Source organism: Limanda limanda, chromosome 5 (assembly GCF_963576545.1).
Source record: "Limanda limanda chromosome 5, fLimLim1.1, whole genome shotgun sequence".
In the NCBI taxonomy this organism is placed as follows: domain Eukaryota; kingdom Metazoa; phylum Chordata; class Actinopteri; order Pleuronectiformes; family Pleuronectidae; genus Limanda; species Limanda limanda.
This window is the reverse complement of record NC_083640.1, coordinates 12,348,659-12,369,756: the sequence shown is the minus strand read 5'-3', so window position 1 is coordinate 12,369,756 and position 21,098 is coordinate 12,348,659. Positions and strand designations below refer to the sequence as shown.

At 44.2% G+C, this 21,098-nt stretch overlaps 1 protein-coding gene across 1 annotated transcript in view; it reads right to left on the bottom strand.

The window, feature by feature from the left end:
* Positions 1-6,204: 6,204 nt before the first annotated feature.
* Positions 6,205-21,098, bottom strand: part of LOC133001785 (myocyte-specific enhancer factor 2C-like) — a 58,748-nt gene continuing 43,854 nt past the window's right edge. Inside the window, exons 4-10 of the mRNA XM_061071476.1 lie at positions 18,274-18,417; positions 15,298-15,478; positions 14,412-14,459; positions 9,032-9,204; positions 7,563-7,692; positions 7,042-7,177; positions 6,205-6,818 (exon numbers count right to left, since the gene is read on the bottom strand). Coding sequence (XP_060927459.1) covers positions 6,473-6,818; positions 7,042-7,177; positions 7,563-7,692; positions 9,032-9,204; positions 14,412-14,459; positions 15,298-15,478; positions 18,274-18,417 — 1,158 coding nt within the window. The 3' untranslated portion in view covers positions 6,205-6,472. The remainder of the gene's footprint in view (positions 6,819-7,041; positions 7,178-7,562; positions 7,693-9,031; positions 9,205-14,411; positions 14,460-15,297; positions 15,479-18,273; positions 18,418-21,098) is intronic.

Sequence of the window (21,098 nt, the reverse complement as noted above, 5' to 3'; positions counted from 1 at the left end):
AATACTGTAAGAATCCTCAACTCTACTATTATTATTATTATTATTAGTATTATTATTATTATTATTATTATTATTATTATTATTATTATTATTATTGTTATTATTATTATTATTATTATTATTATGAATGCCAATGCCACTATTGATACTATTGGTGTTCTGTTATTACTGCAAGTAGAATCTAATCGTGAACCTGCAGGCTATGTAAATGATGAGGGATGAAGAGTCCCCACATTATCTCCACTGTTCATCACCTAATATATAAAAATGTTGGTGAGGCAGTGAGTGTCGCACTGAGGCTGATTCACGTCTGCTCCATCTCCATGAATGGTGTTGGAGACAGACAGTGAGGAGGAGGAGGAGGAGGGGGAAGAGGATGAAGGTTAGGAGCCTGTCAACTAGACGACTAAACGGTGACATCTAGTGGTGAGTTTGGAGAGAGTCGATTCCGGGGAGACAAACATCCTCCACGGTCAGTGAAGTGCCCGTGCACCTGAACAACCACCCCCCCATCCGCTCATCCACATTAAATGATGAAACATATTTTATTTTAAATGACGTCAACAATCTAGAAATGCATTGAAGTTGTTGAAAGACAAAGTTAGTTGGATAAGATGTTTCTAAAGTGCTGACGTGTACAGATTGTACAGAAACTGTCTAATGTATTTGTATTAAAGTAAAAGGTTCATGCTTAACTTCTTAAATGTCTACTATTTTAGATTATAAGCCTTTATTTAATTGCAATTAATTAATTTATCATTATTATTTATGTATAATCACATTTTCTCGCCGTGCACCTTTTGATTATTTACCTCTGGTCTTTATCTTTCTAACGGTTCATCAGACAGTTCAAATCTCCATGTGTGTTGCCGTCAGTTCGACCATCTGAGAATCCGTGAGAACGGCTGTCACATTATTTCTGACAGATAATAAACATGTGGTGTTTATAGACAGTGACTGTATATGCGCAGGCTCCTAGAATAAACCCTTTAATTCACTGCTCTCAGGTTTAATGTGATGAAGCAGGAGGGGGGGGGGGGGGGGGTGTCATGGAGTTAAATTAAAACCTGAGGGGACGTTCCGTTTCCCACGAGAATTCAAATATAACCTCAGCCCCTGCAGGAATGTAAGTGAGAGCAAAAATAATACAAATCCACAAGATCCAGTGTTTATCGGCGGAAGCTCAACGACACCATCAAGAAAACGGTTTGGACTGATTCCGTCAAAGTTTGTGATCGATTGAAGCCAGGTCAGGATTTAATGAGAATTTCTAAATCTTATTCCACAATTAAAAGATGATAAAGGTGCGTTTTTGTTCTTGTAGTTACAGCGAGGCTTTTTTTTTTAGACAAAACAAATATATGATATAATAACACAAAATGTGTTATAAAATATGCAACTTGATGACACATCCTTATTTTACAATGAGTTATTTTGGTTTTGTTTTCTGTTTTTTCACATTGTGAAGAAAAACTCGACTCCAATCTATATACCTATATAACTATATATCTATATACCTAAAACCTTTACATATACATATAAACAGTACACTGAAAATAAACACCTAATACGACTTTAGATTGAAAATGATCAATTAATTAAATTAAAGCGAAATTGCAAAATCGCGAAAAAAAACATTGTTACTTTGTTTTGCCACAGATACCAAACATTTAAATGATTCAAATGGATGCGGATATGAAACGAAGTGTTTTTTAATGTACTTCATTTTACAGTCTTTTAGAAAACTGATTTAATCTCGTTGGTTTAAATAAGAAGCGATGTGGCTCCAAGAGTTTCAACGTGTGCGTTTCCAAAAAGCATGGGAGCGCATCTTCACTTCAAAGCTTTAATTCACATTTAACTACGTGATGTGAATAAAATAGAAATCTCAAAACGACAGGCTTCGACGAATCATTTCAAATTCTAACGAAAAAAATGGATAAAATTCAAAAAAAAGTCTGATAAAAGATCCTTCTTATTATATAAAAAGACGTTGCAGTGATGGTGCATTGGGAAAACGAATGAAAAGCTCGAAAAGCTCGGTATCGAATTTCAACCTCGGAACGGTTTCGTTTGATTATTGGTTTTCATCTGTATCGATTCTCAATGTCAAGAGTGTCCTTCATACTAAATCTTAAAATTACACGTGGTGTGTTTATGTTGTTGGAAAGAAGAGAAACACAAAGGCCTCGACAAAGACGCGTCAGAACCTCAGGGGGATGTGTCTCTCCTCCAGAATCGCTAAGCTGAAATCACACAACCATCCACACACAATAAACAACTGTTGTTACTGATTGTTGTGTTGTCACGAGTCAGATATTAATCAGCCACTGCCTATGTAATTTCTAGAAAAAGCAATTATCGTATACAAAGCTGCACAAATGCTCACATGGTCGTTATTAAGAAACCAGTGAGGAAAGAAAAGAGAGATTTTAGGGATTGTTCTCTTTTCTTTCTTCTCATGTGTGTGTGTGTGTGTGTGTGTGTGTGTGTGTGTGTGCGTGTGTGTGTGTGTGTCAGGGGAATTTTTCACATCCCTCAGATTTGCAGCTCCCTGTGTTCGGAAGATTACTTATGAACAGACATATGTTTTTTTTGTTCTTTCTCAATGTGAATTGAAGATCCATGTGCACTGTGTATGTATTAGTGAGAAAGATGATGCTACTGTAAATTTAAGTGCGATAAACCTCATCTTTAAATGTCAAATAAAAGCCTTTTTTGCATGAATATTTATGGCAAAGTGTCGGATTTGTTTTATGGTAAACGCAAAGAAGCAAATGTGAAAATGATGCCATTGTCATTGTTTCAGTGTCATGTATTATCCACTTTTCTTGACGGGAAGCGGTTTCCGCACCAGTTTCATGCAATCGTATGAACATGTGTGTTATTTGTTTGAGTCTGCAGGAACCAGTGTTTCTGGAGTGCATGCAGGAACCAGTCAAACACAATGAAATCACACCAAGTCATATCAGGATAACTAAGAAAGCCAGTAACTTTACTGAAATCTCTGCAAAATACAAATAGCCTTTCCCTCCAGCAGAGGAGACTTTTATTTCATCCCCCATACGTTTTCACTACATACAGCTGAATCAAGTCCCTTGAGTTACAGAGATGTGGATTTAATTTAATACCATCTTAGTCTTAAGTGGCGACAAAGGCCAGCTTTTGCCGCTGAAAGCCGCTCTTGCGTTTCCAGAAAACATTAGTTCCAAACCTCCCCCATTTTCAGGTTTATACAAGCTACATTGATACTACAGACTGACTTTTTTTTTTTAAGCATTTTAACATGTTACTCATTTAAAACAAAACAAAAAATCCTTTTCAGCTTCTGAATACAACTTAAATAAACCACAAACACGATGGAGCAACAGAGAATCCCGTGTGAATACTGGGACCTTAAGCAATGGTATGTCACTACACATGGCTGTACAGGTGTATGGTCTCCCCTTTGCACTGCAGGTGACTTATCAAAAACATCAGCTGAGGTACTGCCCGGGTCAAATTTGAGGTACCAACATTTAGTCTGTAATAACAGAACGACAGAGAACAACTGATCAACAGATGATGGAAAAGAATGGCTTCCGATTTTTAACAAAACACAAAAAGAAACAGAAAAGAAGATATAAAGACAAGTTTTTTCTCCATGTCTTTGGTTAGAATTAATGTCAAAACGACACAACAAGCAGGACATGTTTGCATTAATTCAACGATAATAAGTGTGTAAATGTGTTTTGATCACACAAGCGTTCACACCACCAGGCCTGAAGGACTCTGTTGATTTAAAGTGAATAAAAATAGCAGATACAATATTTCTTTTTCTGTATAAAGCGTCCAATGCAATGCACAGGGAGACGGATGAGCAGCAGAACAGGTAAAACACTGTGGTTTGGTAAAAGATAACTGAACGCTACATTTGACTGAAATTGAAATGTGAAACCAATTGTACATTTGAGCAAATTCTTTTTATTGTGTTGTTTCAATGCTTGCAAAAAAACATAAATGAATGTGAAAATAAAAGTTGAGTTTACAACACAAAAAAAATAAATGCCACTGGCTTTGGTTTCTCCACACTTATGCTGCCTGAAACATCATGTTTATATATATGAATATTTTTTTCTCAGCCTTTTTGTATTGAATTTAAAAAAAAGAGAGAGAGAGAGAAGAGAGAGAGAGAACACCGTTATAGAGGCTCTGCCCCTTTTCGACTACACAGACTGTATACAGTAACAACAAAGTGAACCTGCATGAATTATGCACACAGAAATATCATAACACTTAAGTGACAGCAGATACGGGAGTGGGAGGCGGAGAGACATGTGGCTAGTTTTGTTGTTTAAAAAAAGAGAAAAATCAAAACAGCTGTTTTTATCTAAAATAAACAATTGTGCTTCTCCCAAAACCAGCGTGACCAATGTGTCCCTGTGTGTCTGAAGCCGAGCCGTCAGTGACACAGGGTACATGATGTGGAACCCTGCTTTGAAGAGCGGAACATGAGGAATCAACACAGACTGATGATTGGGGATAATTAATCACAATGCACTTTCAAAAATCATATTACGGGGGAAAAAAATGATGATTCAAATGGAAAATTGTACAGATCGGCTCTGGGCTCGTGCAACATCCTGAGCACACGCTTGAGATCGCGGTGGAGAAGAAAACCGATAATGTCAAAAACATGTCTGATGAGATTAACTATATTGAATTAGGTAATTAATGTTACGAATGAAATATCTGATGGGTAAAAATGAATGTGGATGTGGACTGAGGCCCGGTCATATCTCCTCATCAGAGTGACAATAATGTACATCGTGTGTCAGTGTTCAATTCTGTCATCCCCAGTTCCAGTCTCGTGACATTTCCCACTAACAGGTTGTCATTTCAGCGCTCAGCTCCGACTCTGCTCGGCCACACAAACTCTGGCCACGCTCCCCGGCTGGTTTGTTAAGGTTAGACTATAAGTACACCCCCGAAAACAGCACTGCTCAGGGCTCAAATTAAACAAACCAGACAAAATGTGCATCTGCACATAGAAACTCCACTAAGAAACCAACCAAAAAAAAAAAATCATTATTATATATATTTATATATTAGAAAGCTATACACAAGCATGTTAATTTCACAGATTTTTTTTTTTAAAAGATTCTTAATATTACCATTATTATATATAATTAGAAATACACGTTTAAAAACAAACCTCTACAAAGATAAAACAGTTCAGCAAAGCATTGGATCTCAGTCTGTTTTTCATGGCTTAGGGCTCCGAGGCCCTGTCTCTTCCCCTCTGGGTGAACTATCCATCTCTTATTAGCAAAGCTATCAAAAACACATTCTGGCTTATAGAAACTACAAAAAGCCACAAAAATGCTTTGCATTGTATTCCTTTCATATGAAAATATAAGCAAGTGTATCGTACAATTGTTTTTTATTTTTCTTCTTTTTTTTTGTTTATTAATACTGAATAGTTAATACTAGATCGAGAGTTTTCTTGATTACACTGACGTAGCTCTTAGATCAATGGGGTGGTCCTCGTGCAGCTCCTGTCTTTAAGGGGAGCGCTGACAAGGTTCCACACGTTTAGCATCCGATTCGTCTGTTTACCTGTACAATCCTTCAAATGTTGCATAAAAGCTCCTCATTTAGTGAGTAAATAAACCTTGTAACGTCTGGCAACTCGACCCCTGCCCGTCCCCCCCCCCCCCGTCACCCTCTATTTACATAAATACGTTGAACCTGCAACATGACATCATCTAATGGTAACACACATTTTTGCAAGGGAGAACTGCAGAGAAGGTATATAGCAATGAAACCGACACTGTACACATGTATTGTCTGTCCAACTCAAGTGCTAAGGTGTTTTCCACTGGACACACTCACACTCATGTTAATGTTTTTTTTTTCTTTCTTTTTTTCCCCGTCTCTACTCACTGATATATCGCTGAGGCAAATTGTACGTACGTTTTATGAAACAGAGTACCTGACTATTTTTTTGTTTATTTGTTGATATGCATATATGTACACATACACACACGTGTAAAGATATATGCATACGTGATTCTTTTTATCCACACACAATACAATTTATGCATAGTTCCCCAACAAAAATACCCCCCGGATCCTATCCCAATCAACACCCACCCTCCCAAACCCCCCATTACAACACCCCACTGGTATATATAATGTCAATATGTATAGCACACACACGCACACACACACACACGCACACACACGCACTCAGCAAAAAGAAAAAGAAAGGGAAAAAGAAATTACAAACAGATTTTTGAAAAGGGTCGTCCCTTCTCTTTCCTTCAGCGTTGAAGAGATAAAAGGGGGGGGGGGCCATGGGGTCGGGCGGTGAGTGACTCGTCACGTAAGGTGAGAGGAGGAAGAGGAGGGAGCTGACTTTGGGGGCTCTGTGACGATGCGTTGTCGGGGGGGCGGGGCAACTCGGGGCAAGGGAGAGAGGACAGGGCTATCATGTGGCCCATCCCTCTGACAGGCGCACCCGCTTGATGGAGGGGCTCTCGCGTTCATCCATGGCGGGCCGGGACAGTCCCAGAGGAGAGTGGAACTCGTTCCGGTGCTCGTCGCGGTCGCTGCCCTCGTGGGAGCTGCTACAGCTGCTCAGGCTATCGACCGGGGAGCGGCCCGAGTCCTGGCGGGACGAGTTGTTGTGGGGAGGTGGTACCCCGCCGCCGTAGCCCCCCGTGCTGCTGGTGCGATCTCTGGGAGGAGAAACCGGTTCGGACTTGATGTGCAGGCTTTGAGCAGAGGGCAGGGACAGATTTGAGCCCTGACACAAGTGAGAGTTAGAGCAATTTCTGTGGGAAGGAGAGCAAACACAGAGAGGTTAGAGAGTGACAGAGAAACAAAGTGATGTTTAATGTCAGTCTGCAAATGTGACACTCAAACTCATGAAAACAGCAGGGTGTCATATGAGCGTTGGACCTTGCGAGTTGAAAACAGTGACTCTCCTGAGTGCGCTGAATCTCTAGTGATGACTCATGTACCACATCATGCATTTCACAACACCCTGTCACTCACCCTAGCTGGCCGAGGGCTGAATGCTGCATGTTCTGAAGGTGTTGCTGCTGCCACCCACTCATGGAGCCAAGGTGAAGGGAGCTGCCGCTGTTGAAGCCGGTCAGAGAGGACAGATCTGCACTATTCAGGGAATACTCTGTGTGCAGACACGCAGGGGAAATGAAGAGGAGGAGGAGGAAGATTACAGGTTGTTCAAGGAAGGTCAAAGAGCCTCACTGAGAAATGATGGGTCCGTGTTCGTGAGTGGGACAAGAGCGCCCTCTGCTGGCATAAAGCTTGTATAACATTTAAATTTGGAAATGAGATTTTCGAAAAGCATCACATGCATTTCAGATGAGTAGATTTTTACAGATTTAATTCCCCTTGAACCAAACGGAATTGTTTGGAATATATGGGTTTTTGTAAGAACTTAAGGAAAACACATTACATTATCTCAAATATTAATTGTAGGTAATTAACAGAGAATGATCCTGCGTTGATGGGAAAATGAGAAATTTACGCTGACAGGATAAGATACGTACCGGTACCATAAGAAGTAGAGATGGCAGACGGGTAACCCCCCATGCCTTGTCCTGGTAGAGTGGGAGTTGCTACTGATACCACCGGGGTGGCCAGTGACTGAGCCGACTGAGAGTTGTTTATTCTCTGGTTCTGAGACAGATAAAGAGACGGCACAGAGAGGAAAGAGAGAGATGGAAGCAGCGTTAGAACATGAAATCACCTCCCAGACAAAACAAACAAAAAACGGTGACAAGCCGAGAAAGTTTTTTTCTTTTTCTTTTCCATTTCTTTCCCTCACTCAACAGATGCTGAGAAAATGAATGTGATGCCAACTTCTGGGGAAATTAATCACTTGACGTGCGGCACGGCTGAACCCTGCCAACCCTATCATTTACCACCCTTTCCGAGGGCGCACTGTCGCTATAGTAACACCATCAGTCTCCACAGCAACGCAGGGTAGCGACGGCAAGGGAGAGGCACTTTACTGTGGCAGAGGGGATGGTCGGAGCGGAATATAACTGAGGTTTGGAGCAAAATCAAAGTGTAATTTTGTGTTGATGTTCATTTCTAGATTCTGTTAAATAAAATTGTGAGCCTTTAACGTTTAAACGCAGACGCATTGATGCAGGGAGTGGTGGGAAGAGAGGAGAGAAAAAGGCTGAGGCAAGAAAAAGAGGCCAGGGTGATTTTACTCTGATGCACCACTGGGGGGCAGTATGTGCCCTCACAAAATGTCATGTGACATTCGCTTCTTCAGCGCAGTCAGCAACAATAAAGGTTAAAGTTACAGTGAAGTCGGAACCACTTGCCTATGACATCCTGTATCAGTCTGTAACAATCATTAAGAGGTTAGACTCAGGTGACTGCTCTCCGTTCTACAAGGAACATTATGCTCTTTCAGAAGTTTAAGACTCTACGGGCTCTACTAGGGGGGTTTTGATTTCTAAATTTGATTGGCAGTCCAACTTACCAAAAGCAGATCAACATCCTCAGACTGACGGCATTGAAAGGGGAGGGTGATTAATTCAAATTAGTGAGTGAGAATAGAGAAATACTGGTGAATCTAGGGATGGAGCTGCTGTAGGACCAAGGGAACAGAGCTAGTGTGAAAAAGGAGGATGTTAACTATAACTCACTAATCAGAATCAGAAAGGGAGGAGAAAGGAATATTGGGGTTTGAAGTATAAGTACTAACATGTACTAACAAATACAGCAGATGAAATATATCAGTCTTGGGGAAAAGAACAACATTTTGAAGGGGACAGTTGTGGATTCAAGAAGCTGCAGAGACACATTAGAAAACAAAGAAATGTGCCTAAAGTTGACCTCATCGCCCCAAGTCTCATACGAAGAGCTGGAGGCAGCAAAGAGGACGAGAGAGGGAATAAACCACCGTAACCTTAAAGACGGGAGGATGTACAACAGGGAACGGAGGGTGGTCAAAGGAGGGAACGCTGGTAAGAAATGAAGGGATGAAAAGATTACTCACGATGGAGGGCATGTTGTTCTTGGCGCCGGGAGGGATGAGCACACGTAGGTCTGGTTTGCGATTGTTCATGCCCAAGTTCATGGGCGGGGGAGACTTTGCCTGCATGTTCTTGTTCATGCCGCCCGGAGAGACCAGCAGACCAGGCGAGTTGCGGTGGTTCCCATATCCGTTTCCTGAAAGAGAAAAGAAAGATATTAAATATACCTCTGCCCCTGAATGGTCTCTGAGCCGAAAGCACAGCTACATGTTATTAAACCTGTTACAAAAGTTTAATGAATCCTGGAGATCCTGCTGTCTGTGATGGTGGAGCCTAATTAAGAACTACGGGAATCCATTTTCACCTTGTGCTCATTTCCAGGGTTTCTGTCTCGTCTGCTCTTCCTGTGGTAGAATATTTTATGAGCTCGCCAGTCTGAGCAGACTTGTCGATGGCGCTTCATTAACAGGTACTCAAACAGATGACTGTTTTCGCCTTGAGGATCGCCGCTGTTTGTTTGGCAGTCACACAATGAAGGCATCCACAGGAGAGGACCTCACCCTCCACCTCTGTCACTGTCAGTTAGGGCTACATGTGCCCTGCAACAGCCAGTGAGTCGTGTAAAAACGTCTAATTACGGGTAGCAGGACCACAGAGGGATGGGACCCATCATTTGGCCATCAGAGTTAAACACATGTGGTTCTTCCAGACAAAGACCCTGCCTTGGGGTTGCCACCAGATCGGCGTTCCCTTAACTACAGAGGGCCAAGTGCAGCACCCATTTCTGCCTAAAAAAAAAAACGGTGGGGCGAAATCCTAGCAACGTCATTAAAAAAAATTGAGAGTGGAGCATTCTTGCAGGCAACATAGTCTTTGTTTCTAACCCAATGCCGCAGGCTGTTTTTCCCCTTACTTCTCCTTCCTTCTTCCACGGGGTAGAACACAGGCCACTGTGTGGACGATCCCACTTGAAAGACGGGCAGGAATTATACGTTAGACATAAATGAATTTCCTAATCATATACTCCGGGGGAAAATGAGTCGCAGATGTCTTCCTGGGCAATTTCCCTTCGCTGATCTTTGTTTAATTTGAGAGCGAGGTTTTTTGTTGTTTGGAAATGAAAAGTCTAAAAAGCTCAATTTCAACAATCTGAAGAGTAAACGACCGCTAGCGGTGAGAGAAAATGAGACCGTCTGACAGAAAACAAGAACAACAGTGTGTGCGCCTGCCGGGGTGTGTGTGTGTGTGTGTCTGCTGGCATGTGTGAGCATGTATAAGTTGATGTTAACAACATAGAGTGCGAATATGCGTTATTGTATGTTTTACTGTGGACAATTTTACATGCATGATTCAACATCAGTACCATTTTTCTGTCACATTATAAGCGTTGACATAGGCACAATAGGCCTTGACACCCTATGAGACACGACTGCTTATGCACGAGTGTGATGCATATGGATGCACGTGTGTGTTTTGTGTTGGACCCTCTCCGTTCCAGTGTCGATCTCACATTGGCAAAGAGGCAGCTGCCTCTTCAGTTTTCCCGCTCCCTTATTCTCATGGCTGGCCCTTTGTGCGACTGAGTGGGTGCATGTGGAGCCAGATGAATGAGACCGCACACACACATAAAACACACACACACCGCACGCATACACACGCTTTAGTAAATAACCCAGCAGGAAGCACATCAGTGTTTCTGTACAAATGAATCAAATAAAAGAGACCGAGCCATAGAGAGAAATTAATACACACTTTGGTCAAGATCACACGGACTTCATCTCGGTGGCGTTTAATCAGACATCTGTGTGTTGACGCCCTGTGAAGATGGCGGCGGTCCGGTCAATTATGTGCGAGATGGCTGTGATCACGAGCGGCACAGGCCAGTCACTGAGCGCTTCAAAAGTAAAAATCACTCGCTAATTGAGCTAATGAAGCAAGGACTGTGATTGGAATCTGTCGGTTCTGAGGCTCCATCGCCCTGATTTCAGGACGGTTGCCTTCAATAACGGCTGCAGCTGAAGACGTGATATCAGGTCGAGTTAATTTCCACTCTCTTCCTCTTAATGCTGCTTCTCGTGCCGGGCTGCGGGGCAGGTCTGGCGTCAGGCATTTAGAGGAAGTACCAAAATTAAACACAGCTCACCCTGGGGTCTGTGTTGCCTTCGTATGAAAGTAACACGTAGAGAACGACATTTGATCTGAGATTGCGATAAACAGCCTTTTTGCTATTTCAGAGTCGTTGAGGGACATCTGAGGTCATACCTGGGGGACGAGCTGCAGCCAGCCTCTGTAGGTGCCACGGTTGAAGCACTTCAAGATGCACATGTGTGACAAAGCCCCCCTCAAAGTTTTTCGTTATTTCTCTCTCCCTCTTACACACACACACACACACAAAAAGGAGAGGTGTGGTTAAACTCATTTTTAGTGTCCTGTTGTGGTCTAACAGGCGCGCTCCATCCTATTCCCCCCCATACACACACACGCTTCCGTTGCGGTTTGGCCAAATGTGCATTCAACCCTGAATTCTCCAACTGAACTGAGGTGTCAAACTCGCGCTCACAACTTGTACAGTTGGTGCGAGGTGCTGCCAACATTGAAACAGACGGCGTCTGATCCGCTGAACCCGACCTGGTGTCAGTTGTTATATGTGTTCTTTCTTAACTTGCGTTTCTGTGGGAATCTGACCAGGGACGTCTTAAAAGATGTACCTCGTATGTAATCCATCCGAGGGAGTAATTGGCCTGTGATCAAGGTGAGAGGCGACCGGAGTTTCTCGTTAATTCCTCGCGGTGCTTTTTAGAGTGCTGATCGGAGCAGAGATGACAGCTACATAATTGCACAAATGGAGGTGGGAGGTTTTCACATGCTGGGTCCTTGGTCTGGAGCTGCGTTCATCAGCTCGCTTTCACTCACGCTCTGTCTCGCTCCTCACCAGCCGAGGATTTGACAGATTGACGACGTACTGTATATAAATGAACGAACATACGCGTGAATATGCCCATCTCAAAGTAAATTTATGTATTATATGATAACTCATCGGCTCCAGGACCCCCAGCGTCCCTTAAAGGAAGGATGGATGTGATAACTCAGCCTCTCAGTAACATGCCTTGTTTGCACTGTACTAAAAAATTACCTGGGGACCTCGTTTGAGTCAGAATTTACCTCCACAACTGAGTTTCACACAGCCAATTTTCACAGGATAATCAGTAAGTCATTGTTTGAATTGAATTTACAGGCTAAAATATAAAGGATTATCTCCAGATATGTCCCATACTAATACTGCAAAGATAGGGAACTCTGAAGTTTGTATTTTCTGTTGAAGTAGTTTTTGAAAACACTGCTGCCTGGCAACGGTGAACAATAGTTGTCTTTCAAAAATTGGTAAATGACTTTGGTTTTTGTTATGTTTGTAGTCTATGAAACAAAGTTAAAACTCACTCTCTGGTTGTGGCATGACAAAATGTGAAGTGGGAGCTCTTAGAAAATATCCAGGAACAAAGTCATGAATGCCACATAAGTGTTTTTTTAAATGGACTATTCTAACAAATCCAGAAACCATAAACTCTGGTAACCTTTAGCTACATGAGCCTACAGAATTTTTACTATAAACTCTGTCAAATCATTACCTCCACTACCTTCATCCCTGTTAGCTCGTCAATGTAAAATTTAAAAATCAATCAAGAAATTGAAAAATAAGAGAGAATTAAATTGAGATGAAAATTGGTTAAATCTGTTTGGTTAAGGAAGGTAGACAATCAGCAGTGGAATTGAAACTTTACAGACGTGGCGTATTCTTACAGGAATCCTTCCAAACAACGGGAGGACCCCAGGTAATGCAAATCCCATGTGAGCTGGGGCTTTAAAAGCTGTCATCTTCCCTCTGTGCAGACATCTGAGACACAAAGGAGGCGTTGTGTGTTTTTATGCATGTCTGGAACAAACACACACATACACACACGTAGGAACGTTGAAAAAAAACCCACATAACTTGGCTCCTCCTATTTCACTTAGGCCCTGCCACTTAAGACACTCATGCACCGGCCAGACGTCTATTGTGCGATCATCTTATCAAAACATGCGGCGAGCAGCAGAGGAGCCGTCGCCGTGGAGCCACAGCGGCTGGGCCACCTCACACTGAGTCACTTAGAGGAACATCATTAAAATGGCTGACCAAGTTCACAGAACACTTCCATCTGTGTTCTCCCACTGTGTCTCCTTAGCACACATGCTTCAGCCATCAGTGGATATTCATCACTGGGGTCCCCCCCCCCCCTCTCCAACACACACGTAGACATACACACACACACACAGACAGACACACACATCCATATGAGATTTAAGAGAGCTTTGAATGGAATCTTTTAGCTCCGACATGACTCTCTCTCTCAATGTCGTGTTTTTCGCCGCTGCCGAGCGACGTGCAGGAGGAACAGAGGCGCTCTGTGAGAGCGGCGCCGTGACACAAAGGCTACGTTTGAATCCCGCTCTGCAGCACGCCGTCGACAGAACACACGCCACAACAAACGCTCCTGTTGTGTGTGTGTGTGTGTCAATGTCTATGTGTGTGTGTGTGTGATGAGTGACCAGACAGAGAAACCAAGCATTGACCCCTTGTGATGGAGCCCTAGGGGCCAGACAAGGCTGCCCAGCTGTGCCCCCTTGACCCCCCCCACCATTCTCCATTTTTACACTCTGCACTGCCAAGGCTGTAAAATTTAACCCTTTAATTGGGAGTCTTTTTACCATAAACTTGGGCTTGACATGTCCTCGGGACAAACCCATTGACACACAGAGGCCAACACATAAGATTCCTTACAAATGCTCCTCAAACGCGGGTTGTTCTGCTCCACGGGATCAATATTACACGGTGAGCCACTGAATTAATCTGGCTGCAGACATATGATAGCAGTTATTGTATGTGAAGCAAGTTTGTCTTGCAAAACAAGTTGCTCCAAATAGGAGCTATGGGTGTTGTCATTTTTTAATTCACACCCAAAGCCAATAGAGAAATAAATTATTGTACGGGGAAACGGAGTTAATTGAACGGTACATTCAAATCTCCTCAGATTACCTGTCAGTCAATCTGCTGCTGCAGCATATACTGTGATTTTTTTATTTGTTTCCACCCCACTTGTTCTAGCGTTTTATAACTGAATGCAGGCAGGATGTTTCACAACCCCAGCACTGTGCAAACATTCCCAGATGAACTCCACCACCACTAACATCAACACATCATGGACAAAATCTCCATTTGGGTTTAGGTTACTATTAGTCATGCAATTTATGGCCCTGAGTGGGTGAGTGGGTGCCATGTGTGTTGTATGTGTGTGTGTGTGTATGTGTGTGTATGTGGGTGTGTTAGCAGACAACTGTGTGTGTGTGTATAGTAGAGGCCGTTCTTACCAGCACTGGTGCCTGCGCCAGTGGTGAGGTCAGCACCCATGAGGCCACCTGAAAGATGAAAGAGAGAGGAGAGGAAAAGAGAGAAAACCATTAGAGGATAGACACCCACGTAACATCCACTATGGCTCCTGTCTCATACCTTGCTGACCTTTCAGAAACTAACTCAATTTAATCACAATACGCTGTGTGTGTGTGTGTGCGTTTGTGTTTCGGCTCTTCATATGCGCACTGATACCCGAAGTAATGCCGCTTCCCACTCAAACCTTAACACTCCGAGCAACTGGACACTGCGAGCAGATACATTACGCAGGCGTCCAAGAAAAATGACACATTATTATTTTTAATCCATGTGAGGTGGAAGAGTGGGAGGGTCCAGAGCGCGTGCGGTTTGGTGTGGACGCTGCCAGCGCCAAAACTCATATTTAGTTTATGCTGGCACTCCTTCGAATCCAGTTGTAATGACAGGGTAAGGGTGTGGGCAGCAGCCTTCAGACCAGAGGGACAGAAAAAGGACCTTGGACAACAATAACAAACCAATAGGCCTGATTTACTTATGTCACCAAGCAATTCAATGCTCATACATAAGGCGAGACATGTTTAGAGCCTCATGTTAAATCAATGAGACTGTGGGCTGGGGTTTAATGTGTTCTTAAATCATGGACTCTCTTTGAAGAAATCACTGAGCTGGCATTGTGTGAGTGTGTACGGCGGACTCCGGATTCATTCATTGCCTTTAAGTGCCTTCATAAAGAGTCGCTGTCATAAAGTAAATCACACATTTGATGGGTTTCCATGAACATGGCAGACAGATACACAGGAGGGAGATGGAGTGGATGACAGCGTGTACATGGGTGCACGAGAGCAAGTGAGGCCGTACATGTGTTACCTGCACTGGGGGGTCTGTGTGTGACTCCAGGAGACATGCTGTTTCTCTGTAGGCCATGGTGTGCCAGTGGCAACAGGTTGTGGTTGCCTAGGGAACCACCGGGATGGCTGTAAATGAGATTGTTCTGGTTGTTGACGGGAATGGACACAGGCATGTCGTAGCCTGATGGGGGCACGGCCTGCTGAGAAAGAGAAGAAAAAAACACGGACACAAGTTTGATTAGACAAACGATACCAACGATGGAAGTGAGTGAACAGACTAATAGGAGGTCTTTGAGGAAAGGAATGGACAGAGAAAAGAGAGAAAGAGACGGGACATGTCACAAACACTCCAGGAACGCAAAGGAATTCAGAAATCCTTTTGACCAAGTGCAACTCCAGAAGCGGTTGCACACAAAAGTAAAGACAGACAGCCAAGTTCAGAAGGACAAACGGGGAACTAACAATAGACAGCCATGCATAGTTGAGGAAAACAACTTCTCAGAACAAAGACTAAAAATACAGGACAGTGTGGTCGGTAAGAAGGAGCACTGCATAAAAACTAAAGGGTAAGCACCTAGAAAACTCCTCTCAGAGCCATTTAAATTGCTTCCAAGATGATATATGGACTAGAAACACTTTGTCATTGCAGCTTGATGTAGCATAGGTAGTTAACTTATGAGGATACTAATAAGTGTGATAGCAAAAGGTTGAAGTAAGGAAATGTGGCATTTATATTCCAGGTTTATTACATTTAAGAAATAAGAAGGCTATGGGAATAAAGCCAGTGGCATCCCACTGTTTTAAAAGAGCTAAAGATAATTCAGTCTGTCTTCACCTCACGTTAAAAAGCACGAGCAGCTTCACGACTGGAGAACTGAATTCAACGAGAAATGATTTATTTTTCTGTCACAATGAGCTAACGCAAAGTGTTTATAAGTGGTGGACTCAGATCTGACAGCAGTCTCATCAGCAGAGGTAGCTGGCCGGCCCCAGGCGTCTAGTTTGTCATGTTTATTGTGTCACTTGGCAGAAGGACTTAACCCTGGGAGTGCCCTGGAAGTGGTTGATCCTGCATGTTAGCTTTAGGAAGTAGAAAATAGGGTCCTAAATTGCTGCCATGTGTCTCAGAGCCGCGGACGGAGCGAGTGCATCAGCGGGATCATCGGGCCGACGTACGTGGAAGAGGGATGTGGGCCTGAGCGCTATACTTCATCTTCTTTAATTTTCCTTGGCCAAATATTATTTCAACGCACTATGAATGTTACTTTATTTCATTGTGAGGCCGCGGCGCGTTTTCCCTTTTACTGCAATTTTACACAAGGGTGGGCTCGCCAAAAAAACTATGGATGCTCTCTTTTATAACCAGTGAGCGGCTGTCTCTGGTTCCGTTTAATTTTTTTTTGAAGCCTTTGAGTAATTTCTTCCATCTCGTAATCCTCGCAGGAGTTTTCGGACCCATGACTTCCCTGTGCCACGCTTTTCAAGAGTGCCGGAGCTGTCCCTGCGTGCACGGTTTGCGTCGGCACAAGCGCCCCACGGCTGTGAGCTGTCCTTTCACTGGTGCCATCCTTCCTGTTTCACTCATCTTCCTTCTCTGCCTCTCCCCCGCACAGTCCCCTCAACAGTCCTCTGCAATCCAGAGGCCCAGTGCTTGGCAGCCGCCCTGACCACACACCGAACTGCCACTTGTTGTGTGCAGAGTCCCCCCCCCACCACCCGCACCCGCCCCCGCTGTTCCACCCCCACCATCCACACTCAGCTCTGATCCCAAACCCACCCCCCAGCTCACCAGCCCCTGCCTCGCTTCTAACCACATCTCCCCCAGCTCCACGTGGCTTAGACACTACTGTTCTTCTCTGAATTATCTACTGGGGAATTATCTCCGTCTTTGTGAGGAAAGAGCTCTAACCATTCCAATATGTTGCTTTCTGAATGAGGGGCAGGCTAAGTTTACATAGAAGGCAGCCTCTATTTTGTGGTTTTCTGGCAGATGGCTATAGATTAGATTCTTCTGTAACATTGTATAATATAAATCCAGTAGCTGAAGTGTACTGACATTTCTACATCCACTAACAGAGACGTCTTCAAAATGGTGTTTGCCTGCATCCTTCATTTCATAGAGAATGAGCGGTCGTTTAATTTTCTGTGATAGGTTTAAGCGTGTGGAAATGTCTGCTCATGCTTCGTTGCCACGGCGTCTGTCCTTGTTGTCGCGGGTGACTGATTGCTGTGTTTCGTTGCAGGAAAAAGGAAAAGCACATGCAGACCACACCTCCCCGGGGAGCCAGGCAAGGCATTATGGGTAACGGGTTCAAGGTGGGGAACCCAGTGAGGTTAAAATTTGTCTTGAGAGAAAGTCTGCAATTACTTTGGTAAAAAAAACGCCTGCTTGTTATGGTCATAGTTATGTCAAATTAGAGGGCTGTTCCTCAGCTGTAATCCGGGGAAATCAAAGAACTGTAATTTTTTGTCATTGTCAGTGTGATCGCACTCTCGTCTTTACTGCACTCTCACTTTGAGTATTTAGTCTGGTGGCAAACAATGGTGGTTAGCTGGGTTAGCTCAACAGTTACCGGCCAGTCAGCATGTTGTTAGCCTGCTGAGGAAGCGGCGTGGCATCAACCCAGTACTTACAGGTATCTTATGAGTTTGAATCATGTGATCAAACTCCTCGTTAATCTGTTTGTATTTCTCCTCAGTGCGGGGGGTGAGGGTGAGAGCAGACTCGAGCTCCGGGCTCTCGCCGCCTTTGTTCTCCTTCTTGCTCAACGCCTGCCAGGTCCCACGACCACAGAGACGGACGGACAGAAGGACGGAGGGAGACACATACGGAGTGACGGAGAGATGGGTGGTGGGAGGAAGACGTGACGAGCACAGGGAGGAGACGAGGACAGAGCAACAGAAAGCACAGGAGGGGTGGGGGGTGGGGGGGGGGGGGTAGAAAGAGAGGAAAGAAAGGTGAGAGGAAGGCTCAAGTTCAATGAGAGGTACTTACACACAGTCTCTGTCTGCTGATCATCAGATCAATGTCCTCGTTTATTTTCCTGTACTTGTCCTCGGACTCGGGGCTATGGCCGACCGAGTCGTCTGCGTCGGGGTCTGGGCTGTCACAGCCGTTTAGGCCCTTCTTTCTCAATGTCTGCAAACAGAGTGGTTATACAACATAGTTGAATGGGTGTTTGGGGTGAAGGGAACAATGACCCAGGTGAACAGCTTTGGAGACAAATGGTCATGAACTTTAAGGAGGTCACATTTAGAATCGATCCTGACGAATCCAATCAGAGTTGGTAAAACCTTGTAGAGATTTATTTAACAGAAGTAAGTCCTGTTTTTTTCAGCTGTTTTTCTAGTTTTTAGTTCAATAAAAAAATCGTTGACCTTTTTTTTTTGATGACTCATTTTGGCAGGCTTCATTCTAACCTCCGACAACACGGGGTGACATGAGGATACACTGGCTGCTTTGTGAACGCGGAGACATGCAGCTAAACACTCAAGATGGAACGGGAGGATTTAACTGCGTCCAATAACCAGACATAACAAATGATCAAACTCTCGACCAAAATGACAAATCATGGGACCTTGAAACCTCGTAATTGCACACGGAAAAAGTAATAAAAAATAAAAAACACATCATTTTTATAACCATAGTCATCATTGAATCATTAAATAGAATTGAAATACAGCGGAGGAGCTTTGAGTTCATGTGCTGTTAAATGTGGCAGTTTCTGTTTTGGCCACCTGATGGCCACCTGCCCCCATTAGAGCGGCCGGAAAACAGAACCATCCCACACGCTCTCTACTGGAGACGGACACAGAGAGCTGTACCTCTGTCCTTTTCTAGATATTGTTGACAACCATAACAACAGGGATGAGTTTCAGAGCACATTAGTTGTGTGTGTTAGCAAACTATGAAGTGTGTGTGTGTGTGTGTTTGCCCGCGCTTGAGCAGGCAGGCGTGTGCCCATGCAGGTGCTGTCTTCATTTGCCTCGCAAAGTGAGCGACAAAGGCAGAAGAGAAGGAAAAAGTACAGTAGCTGACAGTTAGAAGATCTCATCAAAGCTGCCCACCTCCCCTCCTCCTCCTCCTCCTCCCTCCCTCACACTCTCTCTCTCTCTCTCACCCCCCTCTCCCTCCCTCCTGGCTTTAATAAAGGGAGATTAGTCTACAGGAGGAATATCACGGGCCTGCTCGTGTCTGTGCAGTCGTCGCTTCACACCGCGCTCTCTTGCTTTCATCTGAGGCTCCATATCAGACAGACATAATTAAATTTACTTTAGCACACCCTGTATTTGATGCTGATCAAGTGTGCACGGCTCCCTCTCTCTCTCTCTTTCTGTGTATGTTGTCGTGTGTGTGTGTGTGTGTGTGTGTGTCTACGTGTGGGAGGGGAAAGAGGGGAATGAGTCTGTTTGTGTGTGCCTGTGTGGGTGTGCGAGAGTGGGTGTTAGCGTCAAGAAGAAAAAAAAGGAAAAAAGACACTGAGCACGGAGAAAGGAGGAAGATAGATGCTAAGATAAGTTAATCTCAGTGAACTTCTTCCTCTCGTTTGTTTGTCTCCGTCAATACTCACTCACGGCAGCGATACGAGCGTGAGCTGCTCCATCACAACCAGCAGCAGAAGTGACAGGGAGTGATCCGCTTGCTTGGAAAACAAATAACAATCCAGTCATCTCTCATGTCGGCACAACAAAGGCCTGTTTTGAGTGTGGTTTTAGTGAACTTAGAGGGCTGCTTTTGTGTGTGTGATAACTGTTTGATTCCTGAGGCGTCTCGTGGTGAGGCAGCTACTGTAAGCGTGTCAACATTTTGCTGGCTCTCCTCTTCTTTCTCTGAATCCTCACTTGGCCCCCAGAGTGGAAATCTGGAATTCTGAATTTGAAAGGGTCTCTCACATCTCTGACAGTCTTCAGGAAATCACACCAAACAAATCAACCAAGGCGAAGCAGGAGATCTGACTTCTAACAGGCCTACAGTGAATCAGGCTCTCTCTCTCTCCATCTGAGGTGGATGAGTCAAAAGAACAAAGGGGTTGCAGAGGTTTAGCACGCTGTCTTTTTTGGCAAAGGCGTGAGACGTGAAATTTCTGGTATTTCTTTTGTGTTAAGAGTTTCGTTCTGGTCTTGGCGATGCATCATGTCGAACTGACAAGAGCTGAACCGCTGGCCCTTTCTTTGCTCACATGAGGATGCATGCAAGAAGCTGAATAAAAAAATGTCCTTGGGACTCCTGAAAGGGGCTATATAAATGCAAGCTTTTATTGTTAGTATTATTATTATTATAAAAAAACAACTTCTCGTCCTACTTGCAAAGATTTCCACCGCCTACCACCCCCAAGTCAGTGCAAGGGAGATTCACTTCCATTCTGGGAAGAGCAGCAGTGGGGCATCGCTGGGAGAGGAGAGCGAGGGGGTAGGATAAAGGTGACACCCAAAAGGGGAAACTGAGCTGGTGGTCTTGCAGGGGGTTGGACAATGATTGCGTCGGGTGTTGATGGCCTCGCAGGGAGCCTGTGCCTGAGTGTTATATGACTTGGAAGCATGTGGCCCGAGGCTTAGCTTTCCAGCAGGGCTCAGCACATTTAGGGTGCGGTACAAGGGCGCAATGCCACTCATCCCAGTTATGCCCACCTGTTAAAAGTCATCACACCTGTTGCCAAAAGCTGACACCCGACCCAACAACCAATCGGAGCTGCTGGTGTCTTCACATAGCCATAGAAGGGCCTTTCGCTCTCGCACTCTCCGCCTCGCCCACTCCTCATCACCCTACTCATCCTATAGGTTTTCCCCTTCTCTAATAGCCCACTGCTTCATCTGATCCCT